Source organism: Neofelis nebulosa, chromosome 6 (assembly GCF_028018385.1).
Source record: "Neofelis nebulosa isolate mNeoNeb1 chromosome 6, mNeoNeb1.pri, whole genome shotgun sequence".
NCBI classification, from domain to species: Eukaryota; Metazoa; Chordata; class Mammalia; order Carnivora; family Felidae; genus Neofelis; species Neofelis nebulosa.
In genome coordinates this window covers 121,798,336-121,810,957 of record NC_080787.1, presented here as the reverse complement: position 1 = coordinate 121,810,957, position 12,622 = coordinate 121,798,336, and the positions used below count along the sequence as shown (strand labels likewise).

At 42.1% G+C, this 12,622-nt stretch overlaps 1 protein-coding gene across 32 annotated transcripts in view; it reads left to right on the top strand.

The window, feature by feature from the left end:
- EPB41L2 (erythrocyte membrane protein band 4.1 like 2) overlaps positions 1–12,622 on the top strand; it is a 220,619-nt gene that overhangs the window by 191,640 nt on the left and 16,357 nt on the right. For 17 of the 32 annotated variants that reach the window (XM_058735262.1, XM_058735261.1, XM_058735257.1 and 14 more), the window contains 5 exons: positions 135–701; positions 2,753–2,875; positions 4,612–4,710; positions 6,772–6,852; positions 11,003–11,112. In XM_058735262.1, the coding sequence (XP_058591245.1) occupies positions 135–701; positions 2,753–2,875; positions 4,612–4,710; positions 6,772–6,852; positions 11,003–11,107 (975 nt within the window). In that variant the 3' untranslated portion in view covers positions 11,108–11,112. Of the gene's footprint in view, positions 1–134; positions 702–2,752; positions 2,876–4,611; positions 4,711–6,771; positions 6,853–11,002; positions 11,113–12,622 lie in introns of those variants that run through there. The other 15 variants (XM_058735274.1, XM_058735272.1, XM_058735267.1 and 12 more) reach the window with 8 other exon arrangements.

The following is a 12,622-nucleotide window of genomic DNA, read 5'->3' as shown; positions in this document are numbered from 1 at the left end:
TCAGTCAGCCATCATAATCATCTTTTGTTTCTCTCCATGCCATGAACCTACCATCAGCTAACTTTGGTTTCCGTCGTGCTTATTTATTCATATATTTTTGTTTCCCCTCATCCGTTTTTTTTTTCCCCGTACAGAGTTCACATGAGACTCTGAATGTAGTGGAGGAGAAGCAGCAGGCAGAGGTTGGGAAAGACGAAAGAGTAATCACAGAAGAAATGAACGGTAAAGAGCTATCACCTGGGAGTGGTCCTGGGGAGACCCGTAAGGTGGAGCCTCTGACGCAGAAAGACTCCACCTCCCTGTCTTCTGAGAGCAGCAGCGGCAGCGAGAGCGAGGAGGAGGAAGACGTGGGCGAGTACCGGCCCCACCACCGTGTGACCCAGGGCACCATAAGGGAAGAGCAGGAGGAGTATGACGAAGAGGTGGAGGAAGAAGCCGGCCGAGCAGCCAAGGTAGTAGAGAGGGAGGAAGCAGTGCCAGAAGCCAGCCCAGGCAGACAAGCAGGTGCCAGTGTAAGCGCAGTAGAAACAGTGATCCGGGAGAAGGTAGTGGCCCCAAAGCTATCTGCAGAGAAGAGTGTAAACGAAGGCGCTATTAAGCAAGACATGAGCGAAGAAACAGAGGACGAGCAGCATAAAGTTAACGGAGAGGTGTCTCATGTTGACATTGATGTGTTGCCACAAATTATTTGTTGTTCCGAGGTAAATGGGAGACCCCGAGTGGGGAGCTAAACTCTAGAGCTGTTTCTCAGGTGGAGACCACCTGCCTTCCTCCTTCTCCTGCCCTCCCAATCCTCCTCCGGCTGTTTCCAGCGAGATTCCGGGCTTTGTCTCTCCTGGGAGGACGGGGGAAAGCACTGCTTTGTTGATTCTCTGCCAGCTCGGTTCGTGTTTTCTGGCTTCTTTACTGCACCTGGACGCACCTGACAGAGTAAAACTTGCCTCCAACAGCCACACCATCCCCCCCCCCCAAACCCCCTTCTCGTTGCACATTTAAATTTTTCTTTGCATGTTTTGGATGTTTTCAACTGTTTGTCTTTAGTTGCACTGCTTCCTTGTGCTAAATGCCTTTTTCGTTGGTTTAATGAGAAAATTGTATCTGTATCGTTGACAAACGGTCGGTGTGAGTGTGTGTGCGGCTGTTGTCATGATTGGGTTTGACCTTCTGGCTCGTTCTCCCTTCAACTTTAGATTTTTAGCGATGGCAACTCGTTCTGATTACCGTGGTGCTCTTAGTTCAGCATCCGGCAGTGATGAAAAAACATTTCTCGAATACCGCTGTGATTGCTGGTTTTAGATTCCTGGGATTGTGTGGATCGGTGAAGAGCATTTTCTTTCCTTGTGGGCAGCCAGAGGCTAGACTGTTCGAGAGGAGGATCCTCTCCTCATTCTGTCCTGTCCTCCATTCTGGATGATTTGCAGGTTGATCATCTGTTTTGTCGATTATCTACATTGGATAGGAGTCTTTAACATTTTCTCTTCAAGAAAGAGAACTTTCCACACTCCTGGTAGATTAAGTCTTGGTCATGAGGTACAGTGTCTCTGAATTGAGAGTCGAAGTTACATTGAGGGAAGGTTTGCTTCCATGAGACTTTCTCGATTCTAAAATTAAATGCCCACGATGTAGGCATTATCCATATTTGCTTTCTTTGATGGGCTGGAAAATAGTGAAGTGACTTTGTCTTGAAATAATTGGATTTTTACTATGTTACTTGTCAACCTCCTGTTTCACTTCAGAGAAGACATTTCAAGAGCCTTCAAACACTCTTATTATTTTCTGCGTTTAATATACGGTTGTTCCTCTTTAAATAATTACATCTGGGAATTTTCTCTCAGAAAAAGAACTGTAGTATTTTGGTAGTAGTATGGTCTGGTGTTGTATTAAACATACATGCTCTGCAGACTACAATGCTAACAGGCCGTGACCCTGTTCTTTAATGTTTTAATTGTTCAGAGCCTTAATGCCATGTTGGCGGAGTAACTCCAGATATAATGTCTTAACTTATGTAACACAAAAGAAGCACCACGAGTTTTAGACAAGTGTGATTGAAAAAAATCATACCTGAAGATATTCTTTCCGAAAGTGGAATATCTGTGTCAGTAGGATAGAAGAGTCCTTTTGGGGGGAAGGGGCAACTCTTCATCTCCCTAGCTGATGTGGCCATTAAAGACAGCCTTCACATAAACCATGTGGTTCTTTAAAACGCAGTAAAAATTGAGACCTGTCACTTCACATAGTTCATTCCATTTTGCTTTCTGTTCCATTTTATGGTAACTTGCCCCAGAGCTAAAGTATATATTCCATGCCACATTTGACATGTAATTGGGACCATGGTAACTTGAAGTATACCATAATTTAGGGAGCCATTATGTTAGCTTATTCTTCATATATATATATATATATGTATACATACATATATATGTATACATACATACATATATATGTATACATACATATATGTATGTATACACACATACATATATGTATACATACATATATATGTATATATATACATACATATATATGTGTATATATATATATATATATATGAAGAATACACACACACACACGCATGCATGCATCTACTATGATGTTTGAAGGAAAGTGTCTTTCTTTTGTATCTTTTGTTTACCTATACTCTTGTGCATGAGTGCGTGCTTGGATATTTTTTTCCAATTATTTTTGAAGGCTCCATTAAACACTTTTACTTCATTACCTCTAGAATTTACTTTTCCCTTCCTTTCCACCTCAGCCACCAGTGGTAAAAACAGAGATGGTAACAATTTCTGATGCCTCACAAAGGACAGAAATCTCCACCAAGGAAGTCCCTATTGTCCAAACTGAGACCAAAACCATCACATATGAGTCTCCACAGGTACAAAAACTCTAGATTTGGACTCTTTGACTTCTTTTTTCCTTTGTTTCTGTTTTCATTTGTCTTCCAGTTTACGTGTTTCTGACTTCAATGTAGTTTTCTGTATCCCCGGCTGGTAACTGCGCTTCAACTACCTAACTTGCTATATTGCTTCTTAGATTGAGACCGAGAGCTGTAGTCACGTTGGTGATCCAGTAATTACAGGGGGAAGCATCCACACGATTATTTTAGGACAGGCAGTACCTGTCTTGTTCATATTATTATAAGTCATTTTGGGAGTCTTAACAAAGTTTATTGGATCTGATATAATTTGCGGATTGGTAGAAGTTAGGTTCCCCCCCCCCCCCCCTCCGTGAAGATGGATCCAGTCATCCCATTCCTGCTTGCCAAGTCCACATACACATCTGAGCTTCTCCTTCACATGGGGTTATTTTCTGAAGACATGTTGTTGATCTTCTGTAAATACGATGCTCTGTGTCCAAATAATTACCAGATTTGTGTTTTTAATTTTAGGTAGCGATTTAGAAATTGATTCTGTAAAGACTTGAAATAAGCATTAAGATGTCTAACCATAATGGTAACAAAAAAGGGGAAAGTGGTCATCATATCAGAATGGAACTGTTTCTAAATTTGTACAACTACGTTCTCGACTGAGAAATTCGGTGTCCTTTGGTCGGATTGTACCATGGGGGAGGAGGGCAGATTATTGCCCTCTCTCAAAATATTTTTTGAAAGGTTTAATTTGAGTGTGTTTAAATATTCCTCAAAATTATTTTTAGATCTGTTATCCACATATGTGCATAGGTCCATATAAGCAAAAACAGGTTTCTTATGAATGGGTGTGGTAGGAGAGCATGTACTTGTGTGTCTGTAGTATAGTGAGTGGCCTAGTAAATACAGGTGCATGACCCAAGTGTGAGAGAAATTTTCCCATAACTTAGAAAGGCTCTGGGCTTTCTGGTTATTTCCTTGTGTCAGTGTCAGGAAGGGAGGAAGACCAGAATGGTGGTCATCACATATACTCATAGGCTATTCATTTGTTTCATATTTTTCCTGGTAAACTCTCGAACTTTCTACCATTTTTAGTATCAAAGGAAACAAGTTAAAGCCTATTTAGATATATGCATGGGATTTATATATGATATAAATAGAGAACATGCATGCATATGTGTTAAAATATACATACCCCTATATATGCTCATAACAAACGATTACAGGAACAATGTCATTTAGAACAATCTACTAGAGATAAGCAAATAACCAAATCACGTAGGTTTAGTCTATCCCAGTCAGGTTCTGTTGCTTCTTAAATAAGAAAACGTTTATCTGTTTTTACCGCCTGTGCTTAAAAAACAATGAACTCAGCACTTCTGGTCACTGTGGAAACTTCTCTGTCTGGTTCTCTAGTTTCTTTTTCTGTCTTCTGCAAAAGGCCTTCAGTCAAATTCTCTCCTGATTCCCTTGTAGCTTTCAGCCCCCTTTTCTATGTGATTCTTCCTTTTTCTCCCTCCCAGGGTTTTGCTTCTCCACGTGCGTTTAGCCTTTGCGTTTACTCTGTTTGAATGCCAGCCAGCCTCCTGCTCAGTAAATCTACAAAATGTGGCAGATAACATTTCCTGCTGATCTGGAAGATTTCAAAAGATGCACATTCGATGGGCGAGGGGGGAAGCTCTTCTCTGACGACGTAATGGAAATTAAGCATTACTTTGTATTTTTCCCCCTAACTGTCCCCAAAGATTGATGGCGGGGCTGGTGGTGACTCGGGGACGTTACTGACGGCACAGACCATCACATCTGAGTCCGTGTCGACGACGACGACAACACACATCACCAAGGTAAAGCAGCCCGTGGTGGTACCTTGCAAACAGGATCTTTTCTGAATTGTTTCTTTGTTCCCATACACACTTCACAATAATACGCAGACAGTGCCAGTGGAGTAAAAATGCTTGGATTTAAAGTATCTGAGAAATTGGGCTCCATTGACAAATGTAGTTCTGTAAAGTACAAGGAGGTAAAAATATGTCCTGAATAACTATACATGAGACAGCTACAGGAGCAGAGAGAGAATGTGGTCCAAGTGGAGGCGTACGTTTGACAAGTACAAATCAACCCTCCTGACTGAAGCAAGTGAATGAAGACCCGTCATTCAAAATGTTCAGCAAGTTGTTCAAGTAATCGAATCTTCCCCTCATTCATTTAAGATGCTCCTACCATGGCTAGGGAGCATTTTTCCAGATCATTCTCTCAGTCTCTAACACCAGATGACCAATGATTCTTAAATTTTTTTTTTTTTTCAACGTTTTTTATTTATTTTTGGGACAGAGAGAGACAGAGCATGAACGGGGGAGGGGCAGAGAGAGAGGGAGACACAGAATCGGAAACAGGCTCCAGGCTCCGAGCCATCAGCCCAGAGCCCGACGCGGGGCTCGAACTCACGGACCGCGAGATCGTGACCTGGCTGAAGTCGGACGCTTAACCGACTGCGCCACCCAGGCGCCCCTAGATGACCAATGATTCTTAAAGTCTGGCTCCGGACTAGCAGCAGCAGTCATTCCTGTGTGAATCCCGTGGCCCCACTCCAGATCTGCAGGAACCCTGGCGGTGGTTGTAGGAGCCCTCCAGGTGATTGTGATGCGTGCTGCCGTCCTCCGATTTCTAGCTCCAGCGTCATTTTCCCATGTTTCCCTCTGCTCCTACCTCTCATGTTTCATTAGCGCTTGAAGGTTTTAAATGTATCTTTTATGCGGGTCTCACCCTGTGTTTCAACCAGAAACTTTGTAAATTAAAAAACGCCACATAAACGCACGGTGGTACTGATGCTCATTTTCAAGTGTATCCAGGGGCACCTTGGGGGCTCAGTCGGTTAAACGTCTGACTCTTGATTCCGACTCAGGTGATGATCTCACGGTTTGTGAGTTTGAGCCCCATGTTGGGCTCTGGGCTGACAGTCCGGAGCCTGCTTGGGATTTTCTCTCTCTCCCCCTCAAAATAAGCTTAAAAAAAAAAAAAGTATCCAGTTATCAAGGCTACTGATTACCTTGGTTCTTACATTAAAGTGCTATGACTTGTGACTTAGCGTATAACTTAACAGAGTTGCAGAGGTTGGATGTGTGCTTTCTCAGGACTGTGCGGTATTTGTTCATAGTTCAGCGTCACAGCCACGTGATCTCTTCAGCCTCTGTCGTGTCCCAGGCTGTGCCAGCTTGTTCCAAGCCAGTCACTCTGTGGCAGTTCACACAGGACCCTGCCCCATGTCCATTCACACAGACTTTGTTAGCAGACACAGCCACATGCAGAGTCTGTAATCAAATCAACATTGAGTGAATATCTTTATATCATCCTCCTGTACCTTCTGTATCTTAAACCAAATCCAAGTCTTTTTTTTTTTTTTTATTACTGCACTAAACCAAATGAACAGAATTACCAAATGGATTTGTATGATGAGAATCAAGCAGTCAAAACTATAACGTCAAGCAATTCTCAAACCTAAATCAAGTACCTAAATTGTTAGGATTCCTTGTAACTCTACATAAACCAAAGAATTATTTCTTCTTTCCTCCTTTAACAAGTGGGCCACTTGGGAGTAAAGAAATTCAGGGAAATTGTAATGGAATGTCCCAACAGAACTGTTTGGATTTCATGGCATCTGTCTTATCTTAATCTCACCTGAATCTTGATAAATTAGTTTTAAAGTTGCTTTCAGTTGAGGAGTACTTACAGATGCTACCACTTTAACAATAGGAATCTCTATCGAGCTTAAAAATGGTGTTTCCAGAACATCAGTCTTCTCCACTCAGTGCACGTTGCCTTAACGGTCAGAAGGTCTGAGTGTGCTCCGTTCTCTTTCCCCCATTATGTATAAACATGCTTTAATGATTGCTGTCTCCCCCCTTTAGACCGTGAAAGGTGGAATATCTGAAACAAGAATTGAGAAACGCATCGTGATCACGGGAGATGCGGACATCGATCATGACCAGGTAAAGACCTGAAGTTCTGGTTCTGAAAGTGACCACGTCTCCAAGTTTGGCATGTGCCGTCACATCCTGTCCCTGTGTCATTCCCCTTCTCCCAGTGCCTCCTGGAAGAATCTACGTCCTCAGCGTGGCACTGGTGCTTCCCACGCTAGACACAGCCTGTCCTTTCAGCCTGCCTGATGCTGAACCCGCATAGAACATGGATTTTGCTGCTTATTTCACACTGGCTTTCCATGCACTTTTGAGTCAAAGTAATGGAGAGGATTCCCGGCATCTATTAGGTATTCATGTGGGCCTGGCCTAAAGTCAAATCATGGATTAAAGAATGAATGGCAGTTCAGTGACACTGGCTTTCCAAAGCTAAGTAAGAAAAGCCACCAAGTTTGACTTGTGCCTACTTTCAGGAACTTATACAGTATTTTTCTTATAGCCTCAGGAAAGTTGGACTCTTTACCACTAGATGTTTCCCCCAGTCATTACTATTATCGAGGGGTGGAGGAAGGAAATCTGAGGTCTCTTACAAAGTGGAAGATTACACGGATTCAGAAAAATGTTTAAAAGAATCGTGCTTTCTTTCCAATGTTAGCTTGAGCAGAATGCGTGGCTTTAAAATCCAGGTGACGCATGGAACTGTTGGATACTTTGAGGGTGGCTTCAGTTTTAGGCTGCGGCCCCCAAGTGATGGGAGCTTTTTGTTTTGTCATTTTCTCAGTGATTTTAACTCCACTTTAAAGGAAACCAAGCTGTTTTCTTAATAACAACTCGCAGGAAAAGGAATGTTTAGTTGACCATCTTGGCCAGGGAGTAGGAACAGATGATAGTTACCCAGCTTTGAGCACAATATCAACTTCAGGAAAGAGGATTTTAGAGGACAAAACTTCTCATTTAAAAAAAGCTCACTCTATGTGACCAAAGAGAGATTTTCTTCCATGCCTAAAAAGAAAATCACATTTTTTAAAACCCTGTAAACATGATTTTACTTACATATTTCCTAATGTGTTTCTTCATTCCTCGAGAGCTATCAGTGGTTCAAGGGTTGTCCTGACCCCTGAACCTTGACTTTGTAATAGAGATTCCTAGTAGAGGACAATACCTGTGCCTGTTCTCCACGGGAAAATGAGTGACCCCGTGGAAACCAAGCTGCCAGTTCCCCAGACAAAGGATCTCTTCCCTTCACTGGGGCAGTCTCTCCTACCCTGTCTCTCCACTGACCTTATGCCCTTTCAGACTTTCTGATGTTACGTGTTCCCTTCGAGGATACTCTCAGGCTTTATTTCATGTGTATTCTTTTGTCTTTGACCTGAAAACTCAAATCTAGATAATACTGCTTCTGAACAGCAAATAATAAAAACATGGTCTGAAATTTAAGTACCAAAATAACACCTATTCCTGACTCTTAGATTAGGAAAAAACCCTGCAGCTTTACGTGTGACAGTAGGGACACGACCTTGTCGGTGTGATGTCGTGCTTCAGCCCATTTTAAACCCAAGGTCAGATACCCCATATGAAGAGAACAGATACTTTTTTGTAACATTTTCATGTTTTAATTCTAAGATGCATAAACTTGTTAGAGTACATTTAATTGTGGCTTCTGGTATGCTTGTCACCAGAAGCTGATGAAGCTCCCTCTCCCTTTTAGCCTGTAATGAGACCATGCAAGTATTTAAAATTAGAGTGAAATCACTTCCCTGCCAAAAACTGAAACTGATCACATAGTGACTTGAATATCATTGACCCATTTTTCGGTTCCTTTCTGTACATTAAAAGAATTTTAATAGTGGAAAGAAACCCTTCCTCTGAGCAAGATAGAAAAAAAAGGAATCTCTTTTGTGTTGGCAGATTAAAGAGGCATGCATTTAGGACACTTGCTTTGCGGGTGGTGCACCTGTGTGTGTCCCGATGCCCCGCTGTGTACCAGGGACATAGGACACTGCAGTTACCCACCAAGGTGTGTTTCTTTCCAATAAAATAACTTCTTAGTTTGCAGGATGATGTGAGATAGTTCCCTCACAATCTTTACTGTTGCTTTAATAAATTACCATTTTACAGTATTTAATTTCATACACTGGTACTACAGACTGAACGGAACTAATGGTAAACGGATTTCAAATGTGCTTGAAGACGATTAAGCAGTTTTTGGTTTCCCTACTTTTCTGCTCATTGAAGCATGTTTCACACGTGCTCCCTTCCCTTGGGCATCATTTTCTATTTCCCCTTTCACATTTGTACTAGTTTAATATAGGCAGACCTGTGTAACGAACATGAATTAAAAAGTATCTGACAGGTTGTCTGTAGCTATGTTTGGCTCCCATCAGAGCTGTCCTTCTCCCAAATTGGATTCCAGAAACCAACATGGAGTAGACCGTTTTGATTGTTCTGATCTCTCACTTCCCTCTGAACACAAAAATGCGGAGCCACTCTGCTGTTCCCCGTTTCCCATCCCCTTTCCCATCGCAGCCATAGAGACACGGAAACATTTTTGACCTCCTCTGAGATAAGCTGCTGCCCTTCTCCCCACCTGTCTTGCCTTCCGGCCCTCAGACTCCCACAACCTGACAAACACTTGGGCTGCTCAAATCGGAGAGTCCCCTGGTTGAGTTCTCTCTTGCCCTGACACAGGTGGGTCACCAGAGTTTATTCCCTAGTGGAAATTCGAGCACCCTCAACTGTCTTCCAAGCTTCTGTGTAAAAATTTTTGGCATAAAAACAATTTCTTTTTTTGCAGCTTTACCTTTCTGTGTGTGTGGAATGAGGCTTGGGGTTTTGTTCAGTAACCTTTCAGCTGACAGAAACTGTACCACAAACAACAAATGCGGTTGTGCCCTTCAGCAGATGACAGAGAAACAGGAAAACTTGGGCTGCTTCTTTCAAAGGCATAGTGTCCATATGAGATGTGGTGCTTTCCATCCTTGAAGCCTTCCCTTTCTGTTCCAGAATTCTTTCTTAGATTTTGAGTGGTGTTTTATGGTGTTTTACTTTCTCCCCAAGACATCTTTAAACACCTTACCCTCAGAAAAATAGGATCTTTCCACTTTGTCACAACACTTGTATGCAGCTTGCTTTCTGATAAAATACAAAGAAACTTCATTTTCTCACCGTGGGGTCTGGGAAGAGCCTAGGAGCCAGTGGAGTGGCGTCCCAGTCTTGCTCCTGCCCTGTGGCCCAGCCGCAGGATGGCCTCAAGCACGACCTGTTGATCTTTGTGCCTTCAGTGTTTTCGACTGTAAAATAGAGACCTGTACTTGCTGAAGAGTAGTCTGTCTCTGTCCTTTCACTTTGCAATTGTATGTTATCAGTGTTGCTGCCGTTTTTGTTCTGTGCCCTAGAAGTTTATAGATCTTTTTCCTGCAACATAACAGCTCAACAAACATCTTACCTCAAACAGCTAGTGAGAAACCACAAGGGTAGCTTGTGGTCTGGTCTGGTTTGGTCTGGTCCTGTGTCTTGGCATTTGAGCTGTGTGACAGCAAGTACCTGTGGGTGAATAGACAGGCTGTTACATCATTCCTCCAATCTGCACAGTGAACCTCAAAATGATCCTCACGACCTTAGCGTTAGTCTCAGGTTACAGGTGAGAATATGAAGATCAGAGAAGATCTGTTTTCTCCAAGTCTCGTGGCGAGTACGGGGCTGGGCTTCAGAGTCTGCATGTCTCTTGTACATGTATCATTTGAAAAGACTGGGGGGGGGCGGCGCCTGGGTGGCGCAGTCGGTTAAGCGTCCGACTTCAGCCAGGTCATGATCTCGTGGTCCGTGAGTTCGAGCCCCGCTGATGGCTCTGTCAGCTGAAAGGTTACTGGGCTGATGGCTCGGAGCCTGGAGCCTGTTTCCGATTCTGTGTCTCCCTCTCTCTCTGCCCCTTCCCCGTTCATGCTCTGTCTCTCTCTGTCCCAAAAATAAATTAAAAAAAAAAACAAAAAAAAAACGTTGAAAAAAAAAATGAAAAGACTGGGGGGAAATGGGAAATTTGGGGAAGTGAGAAGCATTCTCTAAAAAGAATTATGAGCCCACTTAAAATCCCTGCTCCCTCAAAGAAAGCAATAAAGCCATCTTTGCTTGCCATGGAATCCCAGTTCATCAGCGTACGTCTGTCTTCCCAACCTGGGAAGCAGCCCGTTGCTGTGCTCACAGTGCTCTCTCCTGACTCTGGCAGGCGCTGGCCCAGGCCATCAGGGAAGCCAGAGAGCAGCACCCCGACATGTCGGTCACGAGAGTGGTGGTGCACAAAGAGACGGAGTTGGAAGAAGGGGAAGAGTAAGTAAGGTAAGCGTCTGTATCCTCTGGGGCTTCTGTCTTGACCGTTTGCGCTCCTCAACTCGCCGAGGGACGTGAAATGTACTCCCTCACGGTGTCTGTCTCCTGTGGTCCATGTGATTTTTTCAGACTTTATTATCCCAAATATATCTACTCACGTTACCTGCATATAGTTATTAACTCTGCTGTCCAATGGACATGTAATGTTAATAACTGTCATGTACTGAGGGCTGCTAATAATTGACATTTCTATATTGTTTTACTGTTGGCAAAGTATATCAGTATAGGGGCACTTGGGTGGCTCAGGCGGTTAGTTGTCCGATTTCAGCTCAGGTAATGATCTCACGGCTCATGAGTTCAAGCCCTGCGTCAGGCTCTGTACTGACAGCTCAGAGCCTGGAGCCTGCTTCTGATTCTGTGTCTCCCTCTCTCTCTGCCCCTCCCCCACTCACACCCACTGTCTCCCCCACCCCCTGTCTCTCTCTGTCTCTCTTGTCTCTCTCTCTCTCTGAAAAATAAATAAAAACATTAAAAAATAAAATAAAATTTATATGTAGATATAAAAAAACCAAACCAAGGTATATCAGTATAGGTTGTCTTAATTGACATTTACGATGACCCTTTGAAGAAGGTGCTATTGCCTTCATTTAGATGAGGCATTTTTATTGTAGGGGGCACAAAAGGGAGATGAGTTAATTCGTTTAAATATACATGAAAAATTATATATTAGAGAATGAACCAAAAAGGAAAAGATTGCTTTGGCTATATAAAAAATTTAAAACTTAAACCAAAGTAGAAGATAAATGACAAAGTTCAATATGCCTGGCAGAGAAGGAGTCCATATCCTGAATATATTATGAACTCTTGGGTCTCATCAAAAAATTAAGCATGTAAGTAGAAAAATGGGCAAAGAGTTAAGTAAACCACGTAGAAACTAAGTGAACAATAAACAAAAAATGTTCAGCCTCACTATTTAAATCAATACAAATTAAAAATTTAGTGTACAAGTTTTCACTTATAAATCTGGCAAATTTTGTTTTTAACTAGTGTTGGGGAGGTTAAGAGAGGAAAAATAATAGTCCTGTGCAGCTTTATAAATTAGTAATATTTCCTAGAGAACAATTTGGCAAAATCCACATTAAAGGTACCTACCATTTAAACCATTGCTAAGAATTTATCTTAAATAATCAGAGATGTATACAAAGGTTTACTTACAAGAGTATTTATCATATATATGTATATATATGTGCATGTGTGTGTATGTGTATATATATGTGTATATATATGTATATATATGTGTGTGTATATATATATATATACATACACACACACACACACATATATATATATATATATATATATATATATATATATATACACACACATATACATACACCCAAACACACACAGTCACACGGACAGTCTAAATGGCCAACAGTAGGGATTGGTTATATCTTAGGCTGTTTCCGTGTGATGACTAAAATATAGCCACTAAAAGTTGTGCTAAAGAATTCTTAGT